Genomic DNA, 1,006 nt, shown 5'->3' on the forward strand with positions numbered 1-1,006 from the left:
TTGAATACGGACGGAAATGCTCGGGTTCTGAAGATGTAGGGGAGTAGCACGGATCTGATCGGTATATTTAGTTAGTTGTTGCAGGCCCTGAAAAGCCAAAGGGGATAGTTGACAAAATGTCTTGCGGTTTACCACTTCGCGTGCTGATCACCGGTCGACCAAGAAGAGCGGACTGCGTTTGGGGACAGCCCGTCTTGCGGTTTCTTCGCGTGCTGATCACCGGTCGACCAAGAAGAGCGGACTGCGTTTGGGGACAGCCCATCCAGTGTAGTGCAAGTGATGTTGGGCCCGGACTAGTTCGCCAGTCTGTGGAAGTAAGCTTTCTTTGGGGGGACTCTTCTGACACATCACTATACTACTGAAATTTGCTCGTTTCCAATAAGCATTTCTTGTTGTTTTCAGTGTGCTACCACAATCCTCTACGTGGTTATCGGTGAAGTCTATTCGCTCATCACATACTTGGGCTTTGTCATGTTGCTGGCTGTCGCCATCTCGATTCTAATAGTCATCATTTTCCGATTCACACGACCCACCATGGAAAGACCGGTGAAAGTAAGTCAACCAAAATCAAGGTCATTTCATATATCAGTTCAATGTTAAATGGGATTTTTGGTAAAACTAACACAAGGGATTTGAAAACAAGGGAGATCTGTTAGAATGTGCCAAAGTAAATATCTTCAGAAGTCTAAGAGATTCGTTTGGGATGTCGTGCCACGTTTTGTGTTTCGGACAATGTAATGAAATTTCCTGAGTTTTTGGTGCGACGTTTTCTTCATTTCCTTTGAATCCGGTTGAACATCAAATAGGTCGATTTTGTAGATTGTGTTGCGGATTGGGGGGGATACTCAATGAAGAAATCACAGGAAGAGAGGCCAAGCAACGCCCAAAATAGGATTGCTTCTATGAGAGAACAACCTCACAGAGGGAGAGAAATAATCCAGGCATATCATTCGCCTTCCAAATTAATTAGCGTCCAAGCCAGTCACATTTAGGCTCTCACTCTCTG

General features: G+C 45.0%; 1 protein-coding gene across 1 annotated transcript in view; it reads left to right on the forward strand.

The window, feature by feature from the left end:
- Positions 1-116: 116 nt before the first annotated feature.
- Positions 117-1,006, forward strand: part of T265_12109 (hypothetical protein) — a gene marked incomplete at both ends in the record, with an annotated part of 19,118 nt that continues 18,228 nt past the window's right edge. The window contains 2 exons of the mRNA XM_009179094.1: positions 117-314; positions 403-552. Coding sequence (XP_009177358.1) covers positions 117-314; positions 403-552 — 348 coding nt within the window. The remainder of the gene's footprint in view (positions 315-402; positions 553-1,006) is intronic.

This window comes from Opisthorchis viverrini, assembly GCF_000715545.1.
Source record: "Opisthorchis viverrini unplaced genomic scaffold opera_v5_864, whole genome shotgun sequence".
In the NCBI taxonomy this organism is placed as follows: Eukaryota; Metazoa; Platyhelminthes; class Trematoda; order Opisthorchiida; family Opisthorchiidae; genus Opisthorchis; species Opisthorchis viverrini.